The sequence below is a fragment of the Gavialis gangeticus genome, unplaced genomic scaffold (genome assembly GCF_001723915.1).
Source record: "Gavialis gangeticus isolate Ggan-Ray unplaced genomic scaffold, GavGan_comp1, whole genome shotgun sequence".
Taxonomy (NCBI): domain Eukaryota; kingdom Metazoa; phylum Chordata; order Crocodylia; family Gavialidae; genus Gavialis; species Gavialis gangeticus.
The window spans coordinates 5,194,995-5,209,053 of record NW_017729011.1 but is presented as its reverse complement, the minus strand read 5'-3'; the positions used below and the strand labels follow the sequence as shown (position 1 = coordinate 5,209,053).

Here is a 14,059-nt window from a genome sequence, read left to right as displayed (position 1 = left end):
CATGGACACACTGTACTTTTTATCATGGTGCTTTATAAAGCATTAACTGTTCAGATGCTGAAATCAACGTGTGCTAGAAGAGCACAAATGTCTTCCACCTGGCATTTCAGGAGGTCCCCCACTGCTGGTGCTTATATTCAAGCTGGTGGTTGATAGTTGCTGCTGTACCTCCCACCACGCACATCAGTTTGACAACCCCATAAACTCCTCATCCCCTGCAAGAGAGGAAAACATGTCACAACAAGATAGGCAGAGGCAGGCTTCCAACAGTGCTCCACGGTCTCAGGGGCCAGGGCCAGAAGCTTTGATGCAAGACAGCCAACTCCCTAGACTGCAGGTGCATCATGCAAATATCACAACTCAGCTGGTAAACAGGGAGAAAAGTGAAACATTTATGCCAGCAGGTGCTAAATTACTTCACTTCAGACTGGAAGGGCCACCTGTCAATGTAATACTGCTCCCAATGAGGTCAGCCAGGCCACCTGTCCAGTGTCCTTTCCCTGCAGCATTTGCTTGCTCCTCCAAATGTCCCTTTTCTTTTAATTTTATCTATCCCTGTGCTTCCACAAAACTTATTGCTATAGTACCTAGACATTGTAACATATATCCTACTCAGACACAACACTGAATGAGCTTAGGGTCAGGTTAGCCAGAGCCAGTTCTGCAGAACCCTAGTCTCCTATGTATAACAGAAGGTTAACAGGCTTGAGACTCAAAAGGTAAGGGCTATTCATGTCCCCCTTCATGTCTCTGGCCCCCATCTGTAAAGCAGAGATAATTCTGACCACCTTTTTAAAGTTCTTGGAGAGCTATGGAGGACCAATGCTAAAGGAAAACCAGGTATGAATAGCTTTATGCATGACATGCTCCTGGCCAACAGCTCAGAAGCCTTCCAACCCAGACTGCATTCAGGAGGAACCAGATGAGCAAAGACCTTCTCTTCCATCATGAATGCATTAAACCTTGATATCTGCAGCTCATTTAAACATTGCTTCTGTAACACAGTCAGACCAATAACCTGCTTCTGAGCATCACCTTAACAGGAAGGGCAGAGACACTGGCAATGTTCTGGGATCCTGCACAAGTATGAAGACCTGGCTGGTACCAGGTTCAGGGGGCAGACAGCCAGCAGATAATGGAAGCATATCTAGCAGCTCATAGGTGAGTGTATCATGCAACTAAGTGGTCAGTGCACTCAGGACAGAAATGTGCTGACAGCCTTAATCGCCAGGGGAGGGAATCTTGTTAGATATGAAACTGGGCATTAAGAGACATGAACTGTGATCTTGTCTGTGCCACTGTCTGGGCATGGGTGTGTCTCCTGACAAAGACACCTAGGGAAATATTTTTAGGCTTCAGTGAATGAAGTCAGACATCATCTTAGAGGCACCAATCAAGCACGCAGTAAACAAGATCTGTGAGGTTTTTGGATGTGTTCACATGGAGATCCGGGTGCTCAGCCCTTCTGAAAAACAGGGCCCTTTCTCAAGCACCACTATCCAGGTTCAGATACTTAGCCCAGGCACCAAATGTGAGGATGCTAGCAATAGCTTGTCTGTGCTTCATGCCCCAGGCAAGCAGTACCTTCCAGCTGGCCAGCACCGCAGTACTCCTTGCACTCCTTCTCTGTGTAGAATTTGTTCCCATTGCCCTGGCAGCCTCCATAGTTGAACATAATGCATTTGTCCTGGGTTGCATCGAAAGCCCAGAGTTTCACCTGTTGCTGACAGGGCCCTGGCATGATGGGCAACCTGCAGGAAGCTAGGAGACAAAGACAAGGGAAGAGAAATGGGCTTGATAAATCCTTGAACTGGAGCCAGTTGGAGAAAAACCTAGTCTTGCAAGCTGCTCCCAAAGGTCTGTCCCATTGGGCAAGGCAAGGTGGGGTACTCCACATGCTGGGAAATGTCTGGGGGAGGACCTAACAGGAATTCCTAAGTAGGTGGTGGCTGCTTGGAACAGACTGGTTCTCTAAGGACTTGTCCATATAGCTAAGGGCTTGTGTCCACACATAGATTGTATCAGCTTTGCAAAACTAGTATAATTCAAATAATACAAATCCTCCAGCATAGACACAGTTCTGCTATTGCACATGTCTGTATGGGAGCACACACAGTGCATCAGAACACTTTTCCCACTCTTCTCTGGACTGTGCCTCTGTACTGGGATAGCTGCTTCCCATTTGGAGAAGGGAACCACACAGCCCAGGAGGCACCCTTGGGGCCCTGAAGCTAAGCTGCCTCTTCCAGAAGAACTTCTGGCAGCAAATAACAGCTACTCTCCACTCAGTTGAGAGCAGCAGAACCTGCTTCCGGCTCTGGCCGTTCTGCACAGTTGTGTCACCAGAGCCTGAATGCCCCCCCAGAAGGCATAGGAGTGCCTACTGGATGGCAGCAAATGCCTCGCTCTATCCAGCAGAGATGGTACTACTTTGCAGTGGGCGTGTCTACTTGTGTCCCTACAGCATCTTTGTTACTGCGCTGTTAGTACTTCCTCTTGGAAGTACTAAATGACGGCACAGTAACAACCCATACTGCATTGTGCTGGCGGCGTAGTTATTTTTAGCCCCTCCATTGCCATAGCAACATGCTATAATGAGGGAGCACGTTGCTACAGCAACATAGCTGTGGTGTCATTGTTTGTGCCTGCTGATGCCATAGCAGGTTGCTCTGGCCACGTAGTATCACATGTAGATGCACCCAGTGTAGACTAGATCTTAATACCCAAGTGACTGCAGTTTGTACTGTTATGACTGCATGAGTAAGAAATCCTGCCCTTAACTGATATGGCTGTAAGTGAGCAGAAAATTGCACTGAAGATTTTCTGGAGCGCCCAACACTGTGGTATCTAGATCTTTCCCCTCACTGCATCTCTGGAGGAATGATCTCTGGTGCACTGAAGAGCACACCAGTTCTGAGCTCAGTGGAGAGGGATGGGAAAGCACAGAGATGCTATAATAGTACAGCCATCTGGCACTAAAACAAGGGAAGAGCTGGAGAGGTAAAATCCCCGCAGCTAGCCCTTGGTTTACTGCACACAACTTGCCCAATGACACGTTTGCATCCTGTCATTGGGCAATACTTAGTGACATTGTATAGATCTCTTTATCCCAAATTCCTCCATCCAGAGACTATTAGAGTCATTACTGGTGATAGCTTTAAAATGTGCCTGAATGGGAGTCCCTAGGAAATAGATGTGAGAGGTTGGCATCTTCCTTTCTTCACTGGAAAACACCCCTCTCCCTTTTAAGGCAACATCATCCTGTTAGGACTCAGGCATGGCTGACTCTGGGTCTCTTTCTGGACCTGGATGACTCCCCAGAGACATCATAAAGCTGCTGTGGCTCTCCTACAGGGCTCTGTATTTGTTTCTCTGCATGGGGCCTTGTGACCCTAAGTTGCTTGCCCAAGGGGAGAGCCCTAGTGTGCACAGATCAGGACAACAAAACTTGATCCTGCCTTCCTCACACTGGCACAAGATCATACCGGAGACCCCTGAGGTCATGCATCTGCCCCACTTACCTTCAGTCCGACATGCCTGGAGACAATCCTTCTCTGAACGGAAGTTATTCCCATTCCCCAGACAACCACCATAAAGGAAGGTTTCACAAGCCCTGGAAGTGGAGTTGTAGAAATGCCTAGTGACCATCCCCAAGCAAGGGCCAGCATCTTTGTTCAGCCTGCAGAAATCTAAGGAAAACAAGATGGTTGACCCTAAATGAGGTGAATTGGGCACCCACAGAACCATCCAGCAGGTATCAAGTACTTCCTCAGGGCTACACCCTTTGCCCACCGGACCACCTCCCCCGGGGCCTAGCCAAGCAACTCACACCTCCAGGAAGATTTGTTTATCCACCCTTTATAATAATCCTCTTGTCAGCAATGTGGGTGCTACTTTGACTTTCCCCTGTAAATGTGGTATATTCTCAGGGAGGTCACCCACACTGAAGAACTAGGAGGCGTGATGGTTGGTCCTGGACTAGTAGCTCCTTGGTAGTCCAGTATCTTACTACCTTGCTGGGCAAGGGAAGGTAACTCTATATCATTGAAGCAAGGGGATTCCCAGTTGTCTGATAGGATGCACTTCACTTGCTTCTTGTCCTGGAAGGTCCTAAGACAGCAAGCCTGAAAGTCACAAGACCTGGAGGTCTAGAAAAGCTACTTTAGGTAAAATGTAGACATTGAAGTGCTGAGGCTGCACAGATGATTTTGTGATTTCAAACAGAAACTGAGGAAGAACAGTCATGCTGCAAGCAATCCACCAATCCTACACTCACACTAATTAAACCTGGGGATACTGACCTCAGTGTACGGAGACACCAGACATACCTTCCTTATGGCCAGTGAACGTTGGCAGGGGGCCACCAGCAGAGCCTTCTTCCTCGGGCAGGACTTCTCTCCGAACCCTCTACATACAGAAGAAAAAGCTGTCATTTAAGCAAGCTGATCCCTTTGTTGGCGGCTTGCAAGTCCCCATCAGCAATGCAGTGGAACATCTGGGGACCATAAAACCCAGTTTCTCTTCTAAACTGGGGAGAGGTGGGAGGGGACACAGACACTCTGCACTCCTGACACAGACCTGTAGGCCAAGGGCCCAGCCTTCCCACTGGGCCAGGATCAGGCACCAAACAAGGGCAAGTGAAAACAGGCTGGAAAAATTGTTGCAATTTTTCATACAACTTCAGCTTTTCAAAGCCTGGCACATTACAAGGAGCCCATCCCACCACACACCCGGCACCCCTACTTCAGTCAGAGAGTAGCTATCAGTACTTATGTGTCTAGGATTGTAGACATTGCCAGGCCAAGCCACACCAATGATCCAGCTAACTTGATGCTTTGTCATAGTGTTCAACACTAAACATGGCAGAGGAAGAAGCCAGAAACCCCATAAAGGACAGTTATGAAATAATCTGGCTAAGGAAAAGTTATTTTGCTGAGTGTAGGTAGTCAATGGTCAGCTCCTGCCCAACATACGCATGTTATCTCCCTTCATGTGTTTTAAAACCAGTATTAAATAACTTCAGAAAACCTCCTTTCCTGTTCCTTCTTTTCAGTTGAGCTGGCCTGGACAATATCTTGTGGCAGCAAACCCCACCGGTTATTTATGACTGGTGTATAAAACTGAACCTTCTCAGTGCCTTAGACCAGCCAGAAGCTTTGCAGAACTGGACTCCAGGGAGAGGTAACAGGACAGAAGGCTTCTCTCCTCTGTCATTTAGCCATTGTATGTAGCTGATGAGTTTCCTATAGTCCCAGTATATCATGGGTTTCCAGGAAATGGAAGATCCAGAATGGGCTGTCCCAAGGAAACACTTCCAGCTCAGTGTAATCCCCTGGAGACCCAAGAAATGAACCTCATTTGATTCCTACAGCACAACTCACCGAGGATCCAGTTTCAGTTTCAATCTCACTGGGAATACATTCACCTGTACCAAGGAACAAGCAAGAAGTTAGCAGGGAAGGAGCTAGGAAGCAGGGTTGGAAGCTGTTTTCACAAGCAGGCACCTCCTAAAAGGCCTTCCCAACTGTTCATTGTACCCCTAACATCTTCTGAGACACAGGGACCCACACACAAACTCTCACACTCTCCACCTTTCATCTCCCCAGTAGACAGGAAGTGAGGACCTGGTGGTCTCAGATGGGAAACTAGGAGGTCAAGGGACAAGGAGTGCCAAATGGGCTGAGTGTGAAGGCTGCTCTGGCCCATGTGGTGCAACTCAGAGGAGATACTGCATGGCAAAGACAGTGCTACAGAGTGATGATGGAGTGAGCTGTCAGACAGGAGAACAGTTTGTTCCTGGACTCCAGCCTGATGGGGAATGCTGCTACATGGACACATACTATACGTAAGACTCCAGGAGGGAAGTGTGCCTCTCTAGCTGTACCATCCCCATCCCCATAGTGTGCAGGCAGCTTGGAGCACATTGCTAGGACTCTGTAAACAACAGCTTTGTGACAATTTGCTCTGGCCAACAACTGAAAGTGAACAGGCCCCTTGAGAGCCCAGGTCAGGGTGTATGATCCATTAGAGAGATGGCCCTGTGCCCAGTGCCCTTCACTGCCTCTCCTGACCCATCACAGATCTTCTGCTGCCTCTTCTCTCTTACTTCTCACTCCCACACAGACTGATCTTCTCAGCCCACCCCACCAGCCATCCTGCATGGAGCATGCTACCACCTTGGAACATTATCCTGCCCTTCTCAAGGGACAGTGTCATGGAGGGAGACTGGCAGGACCAAGAAGAGAGAGCCACATGGATAGACAAATAGCTGAAGTGTCCAGGCAGAATGGAGGAGAAGCCCCTGACAGCAACCCCCTGATTATTGCTTGGTTACCTTTATTGATCAAGATGAAGATGGAGTCATCAGGAATGCCCAGCTCATGAGCAAGCTGTCGGAACTCCTCAATGAGGCTCTCTCGCACATCTGGGCTCCTCCCTAGGCACCAGGAGAGAAACCAATGCTTAACCATGGTGTGGTGTAGGGCTTGAAAGAGAGATAGGATCTCAAGATGTGCTATTCCCCTCCTACAGCACTCCTGGAGCCAACCCAGTGAGTAGGAACACAGCATTTTCCAGCCTGGTTTAGGCTTCTGTTCCTGTGTACATCCAAGCAGCAGATAAAGGCCAGCCTCACTGTTGCACCTCCATCCCCTGCCACCACTGCCCCAAGCTTCTCCTAAAAAGGTATTTCCTCATTCACACCAAATGATACCAGATTCAGGTACAAATTGTGTGATACAGGCCTTCAGGCACACAGGGAACTCATTCCATGTCATTCAGCTGGGCTGAACCTGAGTCACCAGATCTGGAGACCAAGAGCTCCAAACAACTCAAATCAAACACAAGGGTAGCTGCTGTTGTTTCACATGATGTCACACACCAAAGCTCATTCAGTTTTATTAATGGGACAGTGAAATGCCACAGTCAGTGGTATTTACCATAGAGTTTCAGTGTTGTGGTCAGTCCAAAGGTGCTTTTCTTCTCCATTAGCATGATGGCATATTCATCATAGTTGGTGTGAAGTACATAGGAGACAATGGACACCTCCCATTCTGTATCAAAGGAAACGCACACAGAGCTTTATAGTAAGAACATCCAGGGGATAATTTTCTAAAGGCAAATGCATAGGATAGAATCAGCATTTGGAACAGGGAAGGTGAAGGGAGCCAGTTGGCAGGGATGAACTAGTCCTCTCTGAAACTGCCTGCTTCTACCCTAGCCACTGTACCTGGGAAAGGGGCACCAATGAGGTTTACCAGTGCTCACTGCAGGGAGAACTAACCCCAGGGCATTTCACAGCCTGTCCATTGTAACATTACATAAGCAATTCAGTCCTTATTGTATAACTAGACTAATGAGAGCTACAACATTCAAACTTGGGTGCCCAAATGCAGCCCTGGGTTCTCTGTTTAAATACTGTAATAAGTTATCCCATTTTTTAAACAATGAATACTGGACACACAACACTGCTACCATATTACTCCCATTTTATGCCCACGTCATTTGGTCAAACACAGTGGATGATAAGCAACGCCTATCAAGAGAGAAACTAAACAGTGCTCTTATCACTGTGGTGGCTATTGTATGCGCCTTCTAGGATCTTCAAAGTTAGAGGTTGAAGATGTCTGCTAAAATGGCCAGTCTGATCCTCTGCTACTGAAGGATTAACCTGCACTCCACATTCTTCAGGGCTTTTCCCTTAATGTTCCAAGCCCTGGAGTTTCTACCATTTCCACTGGGAGACTGGTGCCCAGAGCTCCACATTAGACATGATCTCCCAGAGATCATTTATTTCCTTTCATTTCATCCCATTACTCAGAGCTGCACTCTCATTCTCCCTTTTTATTGTTAAGTTTTACATCTAGGGATTGTAAGTAAATGCAGCTTTAAGACCAAAGCAGAAGGATGACCATTCTCAAACTTACTGGGGTTGTGATAGGTATATTTTCCAGGTATATTAGTTTTCTGGTACTCTCCTGAAACCCTGGTGCAGACTCCTTGCCTGGGAAAGGGTGCAGGGCAGGGAGAGAGAGAGAGAAAAAAAAAAAGTCTCAAGTCATTGTAGCTTTTCCCTTTGGCACTAGTTCATTTTATTAAAATCAGATCTAACCACTAGATGTTGCTAGTCACTGCCAACTGAAACAACATAGATCTCCACACCTCTGGATCCATCAGCCCTATCCCTCACAAGAAGTTCTCATATCTAACCCACAAATACAGTCTCTGGCCCAACTTTTAGCCCTGGACCCTCTTCAGCAGTGAAGGAGGGAGCAGGATTTGATACTGTGACTAAGGCAGTGGTTCTCAACATTTTTAAATTCTGAGCACCCTTTATTATACTCAAGGCCCCCCTCAGAAAATGCCAGCTTAGTTTTCATCCATTTTTTACTATGGAAAAATAATAGAACAATTCTTTTGTTGCAAAGAACTCAGAAAGACCATGACAGGGTAGAATGGTTTTAAGATTCCCAGTAACAAAAATCTCTAGGTTCATCTTGCGAATCATGTGTAAGCACCTAGCAGTGCTCACATTACATGGCACCCTGTGGCTCCCCTGGAAGGATCTCAAGGTGGCCCAGGGTGCTGTGGCACCCTGGTTGAGAATCACTGGACTAGAATATAGGACCGGGTGGCCAATCTTTTGGGCAGGTGTGCCTCAAGTTAAGCCCTGCCCCTTCCCCAGTGCCGTTCTGATTTCCACCCCTCAGAAGTACTTGATAGGGCTTGAGTCTCAGGAGGTGACTCTCTGGCTGCTTGGAGCAGGGGCAGGACCCTGATGAAAAAAGTGTCACTGCCAAGATCCATGTTAACCTTTCCCTAGCCCCACAACCACTGCAGTTTTATATGGGAAGCAAGGATCCAAAGGACTCGATTCAGCGTCAGCTGCAGGGCCAGGGAAGGGTTAATCTGATTCTTGGAGGTGACATCTGACCCCTCCTCTTAGAGCAGGGGGTGCCTCTGCTCTGCTCTGCTCTGCTCTGCTCCGTGTGGCTGGAGCTTGATCCCACAAGCCACACACAGCAGCTGCCTGTGCCTCTTGTGGCAAGTGTGCCATGGGTTAGCCACCCCTGGTATGAGAATACCAAACTGGTAATGTCTACCTCGCCTTCACACAGTCCCTTGAAGACTTTTACCCTTGATGCTGGAAGAAGTCAGTGTTTGCATCCCTGCAAAACCTTTGATGTCGACAGAACTCTTGAGCGTCAGCACATCAACATTATTTAGATCTGGGATGGAGCCAAACCTGGATCAGGGAAAGTTCCTGTACTTTGTGCTATCTACCCATACCGAGACTACTCTGATAATCACTTGGGTGCTGTTTTGACCACTGGTATTTGGTGGGTAAAATTCATTCAAGTACACTCCCTCCTTCGAGGCTGGAAGTCCAACCAAGAGGAACTGGCCATCTGTAGTCAATGCCTCCTTCAACTCCTTCCCACTCCTTCCTACTACTTTGTATTTCTCCATCCATAGATCTCCAAAGGTTCCAAAAAAACAAGCTTGTTAATGTTATCCCTCCCCTGTAAAACCAGGAACTTCACCAAGACCAAACAGCAAGTTAAGTGGCAGAGCTAGGAACAAAACTCACATCTTCTGTTGCATGTTCTGCACATGAAATCACGCTGTTCCTCCCACTGCCTGACCACCACAGTAGGCAATAGGTGATTCAGTAGTGCAGGGGAGTGCCATAGAAGGGGCAGGAGCTCATCCCAGAAGAAATTAGGCCCACTGTGGAGTGCTGCAGCCTCAGCTCTCCTGAATTCAGCTGCCAGTGCCCAGATAAAAGGCTGGTGCAGTATATACCTGTGCCATGCTCCTGTGTTTAGTATCACCAGGGTGCAGTATGTCACATGGGCAGTGAAATGCCCCAACTCTTCCTTCAGCAGCACCTACCTGAGCCTGGTGCTGGTGGTGCTGATTTGATCACTGGCCAGGCCAGGTTCCAGCACCAGCGTGCCCATGTTGAATTTGTCCTTGTAGTTCTTCATCCACTGGCATGTTGTGCCAATGACAATGTCATACCATTTCCCATAGATCTAGGAGAGAAGAGAGCACAACCTATGACTGCCCCAACCCTTCACTTTGCAAACAGGAGCTGAGGCAATTCCACACTATCAAGTTTCTGTGGCTGGGAGTTCAGTGTTTTGCTTGGAACAAAGCCTACATGGACACATAGGCAGCAGAGCAGGAAAGCCCAGGTTGTGAAATTAGCTGCACAGTGATATACAAGTGCCACATGAGCTTATCATACAATATCTTATTTTTAATTGGAGCTAAGAGACCACTTTGAAGGTCACCCTGCCAAAGGAAAAGAATATGAGTACTAATGAAACAAACAGATCCTGTAGGCAGGAACCTTCAGGAGGTGAATTTAGTATCTCTGAACTTGTTACTTCTGGGGTCTCTGGAGACCTGTCTTTACTGGTTTAATTTCATACCTTATGGACAGTGGCTCTACTAGCTACTAGGTGGGCCAGGGTCACAAGTGCCAAGGGCACTAAGGAGAAACAATGGACAATTACTCAAATCCATGCCATTTTTCCACCTGGAAAAGCCATCTAATTCCTTCTGGAGTGGCATATTTTAAATGGAATCCATTAACCAGGACAGCACAGCTTTAGATGCTGGCACCAAGTAATTTAATAGCTTTGCCCACAATGAAGCGTTGTTCCATTACTCCCTTTACTTCCAATACCAATTTTCATTGACATCCTATAGCTCCCTGTCTCTGCCCAATAAAAATCCTACTCTGTGGCTCCCAGCCCCATCAGCATATAAGGGGACATCCCACATGTGTACAATGTGCATTTTCCATGTTTATTACACTGGTGATCAAACAGATCACACACCAGATTCACTTTACAGCTGTGCCCACATCTCATCAGACTAGAACCTGACAACAATTGAAAATCCACACATAGCAGCTGGCAGCCCACCCTCTTCATTTTTCTCACTTACTTCTGAGAGTTAACATAAATGTCGGACAATCATTACCCGATCAGGGTCGAAGTTCTCCTGCACTTGGATATCCCGATCTCTGACGGGGGTCCCACTGGCTGTGGCTAGGAAGAGAATGAAGAGGAGACCCTGGAACTTCATGGCCCTCAGATCTGTTGTGCCCCTCAGCCTCAGCACAAACGGACTCGGTCCTAGAACCGTTGACACTGCTGTCCTCTCCAAGGGACAGGAGGGTGTACTTCAGACTCCTGAGCACAACAGAAGGTGAACAGCCTTGGGTGGGTGGAGCATGTTTGGGCACATCGGAGGTGGCATGTGGGAGGTGGCAGAGCAACTTGATCCATCCGAGTGGACACCCTGTTAGCGCTGCTTTGCAGTATGTCTTCCTACAAGTCAAAAGTGAGCCAGGAACAGACAGCAAAGCAAACAGCAGCATCTTAGGTGATGTGCTTCCACTTTCAAGTAACCTTGGCTGTGAAAGCGAGGGACTGACCAGATTTGTTCTAGCCAGGACTTCTCTTCTCAGCACTGTGGTGCTCCTCGTTTCAGCCTAAGCCCCACCCCACCCCCCTCGGTCCTTGCTGTTGTTGCCCACACAAAAATGCCTTTAACTTCAGCCCATCATTCCTCCTGCTATTCCAGCCCTGGGCTCCTCTCTCAGCCTGAGGAGCAAATGAAATTGTGTGGTGCCCTGGTGATCCGAACCATGATTTGTTAAAGATTCAGAGGAGCAGATACCTCTGTGAGACCCCCTTTGTCCCCAGGGGCAGCATGTGCATCTGTAAGTGCCCAGATAAAAGGCTGGTGCAGTCTAACACCTTCCATCAGAGGCCTGCACAGTCACAGCCACCTCAAAGCTCAAGGAATGTCACATGGGACAGGTGCTATGAAATGGGGCCAGAGTTATGCAGTTCAGCGACAGATGCCTCTGTGTGGCACTGACCATTGCAGAAAGAGGGGTGGGAGGGGCTGTTAGGAACAAAGATCAAAGCCATCTTGTGTTGGTGGTAATGTGTTGCTGTTTTCCCTGGTAAAATGCCGCTATGTAAGGAAACCTATCTCTGTGTGTTGAACCAATAGTGAGTGCTATTGCATCCATTGTCAAATAGGGAAACTGAGGTTCAGTGATGAAGTGCCTTGCCTCAGGTCCCTGAATGATTTGGTGTCCAGATGAGTGACTTAGGGTCCAGCCTTATGAGGTGGTGGGTGTCTGCTTGAGGCTACTGACTGACTTCAACTCCTACTGAAGTCAATGGAAATTCAGGGTATTCAGAGTTTGTAGGAACTGATTTAGGATATGTTTAAGAGCTGGTTTTGTGGTTTCTGCTCATGACTGCTACTTGAACTATTGCAGTGATGTGCAACAACACAGGCAGATGATGCAGAAGAGACTCCACTTGTTTCAGCAGAGTCACTCTGCATTGATCTCAGAATCTGCCCAACTGGCCTTGCAACTTTAGTGGACTTCAAACCAGGACCAGAAGACTGGTTTCTTTAGACATCAGTCCCATCTGGTAACTCAAACATGAATTTCCACTGGCTGAGCCAGTAATAACTACTGTACATGGAGCTATCCTCAAAGATTAGACTAGCTTGGCTGGGACTCATAACTGTCAATCAATATGAGAATCAATGCAAGTCACTGAGTTATTGCAACCAGAAAAAAAAATAAGAGGCTATTTTCTCTCCCCACAAAAGACAAGCAAATGGTAGTTTCTTCATTTGTTGCCCCCTGATTACACCTATGCTTGGATTTGATTGGTTGCTGTAATGATCAAAAAGCTGAACTTCCTACCTGCTCCCCCCAGGAATATGAATCAGAGGTTTGAATCCAAGCATTAAGTTTGAATCCATTCCCACCACAGTCTATTTTGTGAGCCATATGTTGTGATTATCTAGTTTCTCTTGTACTATCACCCTACAGCAAGTCTTGGTAAATGGCAATAAACCTAACGCCACAAATCCCCAGCATCTCAGAGGCTTTTTTTAATAGCGTGTAATAACTCCAGAAAGAGAAGGCAGGGCAGAGTGACACCTTATAGACAGAGGTGAATCCAGATCGATCCTGAGGGGCCGTCACACTGTGTGCGCCTCTGGCTGTTGCCCATGACTGTTTGCACTCAGCAGATGATTAACCAAACCAAATAGAGAAAGGAAAACTGCAAACAGAACAAAGGGCAGGAAAGATGCTTAAAAGTCAAGGTTTTTAACTCAATATTTGCAAACAAAAAACCACAAAGAGCTGCCTGCAAGTCCCCTCCTGCCTTTGCCTTCTACCCTCCCTGCCATCTGCTTCACTCTGCCTCCTCTCCAGACCCCTAGATCAGTGGGTGTGCAGCCAGAGGAAGGATGCATTTAGCCCTTCCCTGGGTTACCAACATGGAGTGCTGTAGCAGAGGGGCTAAGGCACCTCTCTATGGAGGTGATAGTTTGAGTCTCACTCTGGACCCTATGTGACACAGCTGCAGATACTTGGCTTGGAAAATCAAGGCCAACTGGATGGGATATTGCCTGGAGTGAGCTAGGAGGATGGTGTACCTGAGAATGAATGTACTGGAACAGGGGTAGAAAGATGCTACTTCATTGGAAGCTGTTGAGATCAGAGATAATTGCCATACAACTTGGGATCCTCTCCTAGCATTGGGCACTTGTCCAGTTCAGACAGGCTCTGTCCTGACTCCATGGACCTGTCTCCTGGCAGCCTTTACAGGGGTCGAGGGGGATAAGAAATCACTGCTGGTGCCTGGACTTCCTAAGCTGCACATGGACTAAAACTGAACTTGCTTGGAGTCTGTTGAGCTTGCCTGATACAGAGGTCAGCCACCTTGAAGAATCCTAGCAAATGGGATGGGAAGTGGGGGGACGACAAAGTAGCACCTTCATAGCATCTTAGGTGGGGAAGTACGTCTGCTAGATGGAAAGCAGTGGGTTTTCTCCATGTGCAAAATCTCATGAACCATTTGTAGGAAGGCCACCATGTGTTCAACAAGGCTGCTGCCAAGCCAAGCACAAGATCACTTGCCATGGTTATTCACCAAGCATAAACCATGTTAATCACCACAGCAGCTCTCATGTCAAGAGCCAGGCAGTTAGCTTGGAA

At 47.6% G+C, this 14,059-nt stretch overlaps 1 protein-coding gene across 1 annotated transcript; it reads right to left on the bottom strand.

The window, feature by feature from the left end:
- On the bottom strand, positions 1–11,219 carry AMBP (alpha-1-microglobulin/bikunin precursor). Its single transcript, XM_019510426.1, has 10 exons — positions 10,996–11,219; positions 9,895–10,037; positions 7,926–8,002; positions 6,939–7,052; positions 6,335–6,436; positions 5,382–5,425; positions 4,329–4,407; positions 3,522–3,689; positions 1,585–1,761; positions 1–215 (listed from the first exon to the last, which is right to left on the bottom strand). The coding sequence occupies exons 1-10, from the start codon at positions 11,098–11,100 to the stop codon at positions 184–186; spliced, it is 1,041 nt and encodes a 346-aa protein (XP_019365971.1). The 5' UTR covers positions 11,101–11,219; the 3' UTR covers positions 1–183.
- Positions 11,220–14,059: the final 2,840 nt, after the last annotated feature.

Excerpts from the sequence above, each read along its gene's own strand:
- AMBP (XM_019510426.1), bottom strand. The coding sequence starts at position 11,100 with ATGAAGTTCCAGGGTCTCCTCTTCATTCTCTTCCTAGCCACAGCCAGT. Across the intron at positions 8,003-9,894 it reads ACCACCAGCACCAGGCTCAG|GCAAGGAGTCTGCACCAGGG; the intron begins GTAGGTGCTGCT and ends ACCCTTTCCCAG. Across the intron at positions 7,053-7,925 it reads ATATACCTATCACAACCCCA|AATGGGAGGTGTCCATTGTC; the intron begins GTAAGTTTGAGA and ends CCTTTGATACAG.